At 28.0% G+C, this 4,754-nt stretch overlaps 1 protein-coding gene across 3 annotated transcripts in view; it reads left to right on the forward strand.

The window, feature by feature from the left end:
- The first annotated feature begins 647 nt into the window (after positions 1-647).
- The window catches only part of LOC101237780 (interaptin), an 87,081-nt gene continuing 82,974 nt past the window's right edge, over positions 648-4,754 (forward strand). For 2 of the 3 annotated variants that reach the window (XM_065811029.1, XM_065811031.1), the window contains exons 1-2: positions 648-843; positions 935-1,013. In XM_065811029.1, the coding sequence (XP_065667101.1) occupies positions 972-1,013 (42 nt within the window). In that variant the 5' untranslated portion in view covers positions 648-843; positions 935-971. Of the gene's footprint in view, positions 854-934; positions 1,014-4,754 lie in introns of all 3 variants that reach the window. The other variant, XM_065811030.1, reaches the window with a different exon arrangement.

Genomic DNA, 4,754 nt, shown 5'->3' on the forward strand with positions numbered 1-4,754 from the left:
TTTGATTTTTCACATGAATGAAATTACATTTCATTCACAAAAAAACTGAAAGAAATAATTTTATCTTTTGAAGACTTATCTTTATATTTTTAACATTTTATGAAAATATGAAACTTGTTATATAATGTAATATACAATAATATCGGATTCACTATTTATGTGTTTATGAAATAAGTATTATTTAATACAAACTTTGTATTTATATATAAGAATCAATTATAATTTCTTTACAAATTTATTTATATATTCTTACAAAATTTATATTTTTCGCAAATTATTTCTCTGACATTTTTGTTTATTCTTTATTAAATGTTATTATAATGCAATTAATATTCATGAGCGGTTCTCGATGATAAGACCTAAAGGTCTTCTGCAAGTCTCCGCGTTCTACTTATTATGTTTTTATTTTTATACTTGTATATTTTATTATATTTGTTATTGTATAACAATTTTTTAATTGCTACTGTATAACGATTTTTTAATCTTAACTATCTTATTGTATAAATTTATTTAATATTTAAGAAAAGAACAAAAAATTCAAAAAAAAAAAAAAAAAAAGAGAATATACGGTAATAGAAGTTGACCGTAAAATATTTCTGAAAAATATCCGCAGCAGTTAGTTTTTAAATTATGCGCATGACATTAACATTCTTAAGCGGGAATTTCATAAACAACAAATCGTTATAAGTGGTTTAGAAAAATTAAATAATCCACTTTATTTTACCAATCTTATAAACATTATAAGTTATAAACTTTATATTTTATATTCCTAAAGCACTATTTTTTTTACTGTTTTATAAATTTTATATTTCAGGATATGTTGTTTTGGTTTACGTGGAATAAGTATGCTTATGTATACATTTTTATCTTTTTTTAATTAGCAAATTGATGATAAACGTGATATTAGAAGTAGTCAGTTATGAACAATTTTTAGGTTTTGAATAATATATACAAGCAATTAAATTATATCCATGGAAATAAATTTTGAAAAAAAGAAAGTTCTGATAGAATGGGTAACTTTTGCTACAATTTATTTTTTAATATATTTTAATATATTTTAGAAATATATAAATATATATATATATATATATATATATATATATATATATATATATATATATATATATATATATATATATATATATATATATATATATATATATATATATATATATATATATATATCATATATATATATATATATATATATATATATACACACACACACACACACCTTTCCAAAAATGGTCCCAACCTCAATTTTGAGGACCAAAAAAACGACCTATTGGACATTAATCTGCAAGGTCTCTTGTATCACCAGATGTAAAAATTAAAATCTAATCTCTATAGCCTAAGGAGAAAAACACATTTAAAGTTTTATAGCTCTTTGCGCTACTGATTTTGAGCTCCGTTGTAAATCTATTTTGTTTTTTTTTCACTTTTGGGTTATGGAGTTTTTAAAAATATCAAAAACTCTTTACATATATGTGTTGGCTATAACCTGACAAAAAATCAGCTCTTTAACACTTGTGGTTTGTGTACAGGGACCTAAAGTATAGAGTATAGCACTAAAACCTCTTCAAAAAGAGACAACGGATGCTTAACGTTTTTATTATAACCTTATTATTGACTATGGAAGTTTCAAAATTTAATAGAATGAAGCCTTGGCATGTATCTTTTAGGCAAAAAAAGTAGGAGCAAGATAACTTTTATCTGTGAAAAGATATAGCTCTTAAAGTAGAAACCTCGCCTTTGAAAAAGCGGCCAAAATGTAGCAGTTTTTTGTGGTTTTTATGTCTTTTAAAGATTCAAAGTTACATTAAATAACTAATCTAGTAGCAATATGAGGTGACTAGTGGATATGGGATTCTAGACATCACATCTGTTTGTACTTTGTCTGCAAAAAGAGTGCTTTTTTTGACCTTGTTTGTACAAAAGTAGGAGCAAAAAACACAGAGAAATTTTTTTCTAGTTGTTCTGAATTTAAAACGCATAAAAACCTCTTTTTTTTTATTGGTTAAACCCACAGGTTTGCTTTGTTGTTTTTTCTAAACATTATTGAACAAAAATTGGATATAATAAGAATTTTTTTCATATTGTAAAAATTGCGTTTGAATTGTAAATTCAAAATTAGTTGGTAATTTATAAAATTATTTCAGTATTAATGTTAGAATCAAGTTTTTTTTATATAAATCAAAAATGCATCACCTTGTTGTGCTTTTTTTTTGTTTTGAAGTATCTCCTAGACCTCCTATCTTTTATTGCTCTGACCAAGTTTGTTTCTACTATTTAAAAATTAAAAGCCACAACTTCAAAGTAATTATTTTTAAGTAATTACAAAAGCCGCAACTTCAAAGTAACTAAAACCTAAACAACTAAAAAGATTTTTTATCAACACAAGCTTGTACTGAAATGCCATATAAAAGAAAAACTCATCATGATTGTCAGCAATCTGTATGCTTTTTTTGTTTTTCAAAATGTGACAGACATTACTGATTTCATCAAGGAAAGGATACTAGATATTTTTTCTGGAAATTCTATTGACTTTAAGGATGATAGAGTTCCATTGGGCATATGCAATTCCTGCAGAGCGATGGTACAAAAGCATGGCAAGGGTGATAGAAACTTGCCTCTTCCCAAGCCTCATGACTATAAAAAACTGATTATTAGACCAAAGACCAGAAGATTGGATTTTTGTAATTGTTTAATTTGCCAAGTTGGCAAACTAAAAGGACATTCTACAAAGCTCACTTTTTTAACCAATCAAGATTTGAAAGAAACATCAAATAGCTTTGATAAACTATGCTCAAACTGTCTCAGTGTAGTCAAAATAGGAATAACACATGTTTGTTCACAAACCACCAAGTATGAAAACTTAAAGAAAATGATAGCAACTGATTCAAGAACTGCTGAAAAATTTGCGTCCTCTGTAATAACTCAGAAGGTATCCTCTCCACAGGGCACAATTAGGTTGAGCAGAGAAAGTGGTAAGGCATTAACTATTACTCCAGGTACCTCAAGAGCTCAGAGCATATCAAGAACTTCTCTAACTAATTTGGACACGATTCAAGTTCAAAACGATACTGGTATTTCAATTAAAAAGATGCAAGAATTGGCTGTAACATTTAACAAGAACACAAATTCAAAAACTGTTGAAACGAACTTTAGGGAAAATTTTACAATGACTGGTCGAAAGGTTGAAGGTTTATTCAAAATTTCTAAAATCTCAATTACAAAACCATTAACAAAAACTGAAGATTTTGTGGATGTTGTTCATTGCAAGAGTTTTAGAAATTTTTATAAATCAATTCTCAGTGTTAGAGCAATCACTTCATTGCCTCTTATCAAACTAGCTATTGATGGTGGAAGATCTTTTCTAAAGTTCAGCTTGAGTGTTATCTCTAATGTTAGATGTCCGAATGTCACAAAGACTTCAGCCTCAAATGGCAAAAGCGTACCGACTGTAAAACATGGGAAAGAAACAAGTGCCAAGCTTCAGCTACTTGTTGCTGTTGCTGAAAATGTTTCAGAAACTTGTAACAATGTCAAAAAAATTTTAAGCTTAACTGGGAAAATTGATGTTCGTTTTCATTAATGCATGTGACATGAAGTTAGCCAATATCATTTGTGGCATTCAGTCTTACTCAAGCAAACACCCTTGCTGTTGGTGTGATGTTAAATCTGATGACCTCAAAGAACAGGGAACTCCAAGAAACTTCAGATCCATTAAGATGCAATACAAACCATTCATTGAGAAAGGGAATGGAAAAATGTGTGCAAAAGATTTTCATAATGCTGTTCATAATCCTGTTCATAATCCATTGTTTGACCAAGAAGATGTCAAACAAGTTATTGAGTTTATTCCCCAAATGGAACTTCATCTTCTCCTTGGAATTGTAAATCATCTTTACAAATCAATGCTAAAGATATGGCCTAAAGGCAAAGATTGGCCATTACTTCTCAAATTGAAATTGCAACCTTATCATGGTGGGGAGTTTGTTGGAAATGATTGTCATAAGCTTTTGAAGAGCATAGATGTTTTGCAAAGAATTGTTCAAAAGCGAAAAAGCAGAACATATTTTCAACTGTCAGTTTCAGTCACTCCGAAAGCCCATGTGGTGTTCTACCATGTTCCTGAATTTATTGCTTTAAAGGGTTCGGCATTGGGCATTTTTAGTGAGCAATCAACAAAAACCTTGCATTCAATCTTCAGTGCTCAATGGGCAAGGTACAAAGGAAACCATGATCACCCTAGTTATGGAAGCCAGTTACTGAGTTGTGTTATTGACTATAACAGCAAGCATCTTTGAATTGGATTATTTAAATAATTCTTTTTTTTTTAACAGTTAAACAGTGATTTCTAGAATTTCATTCTAGAAATACTTGAGACAAAATTTGTTGATAATAAATATTCTTGTCTGAAATTTTTTTTTATATTAAAAACTATATTTATTAAATTTATAAAAAAATTTTCAGAAGTATATAGCTTATTGTGCAAGTACTAAATAAAAAAATATCAACAGCAATTTGAAGAAAAAGTAATGAATATCACAACAAGACCATAAAGTAATTTTTTTTAAAGGAAATCATTTCATGTCTGTGTGTATGTGTTTTTTCAATGGGAGATTAAGGTTATATGGGATTTTCTTCTGTTTGATATCTTATTAAAATCCAATTCAGTAAAGATATATTTCCTATTTAAATAAAAGAAGTTGTTATTATTGTGTGTATTTCCAATATTTGTTCAATAATGT

Source organism: Hydra vulgaris, chromosome 11 (genome assembly GCF_038396675.1).
Source record: "Hydra vulgaris chromosome 11, alternate assembly HydraT2T_AEP".
NCBI classification, from domain to species: Eukaryota; Metazoa; Cnidaria; class Hydrozoa; order Anthoathecata; family Hydridae; genus Hydra; species Hydra vulgaris.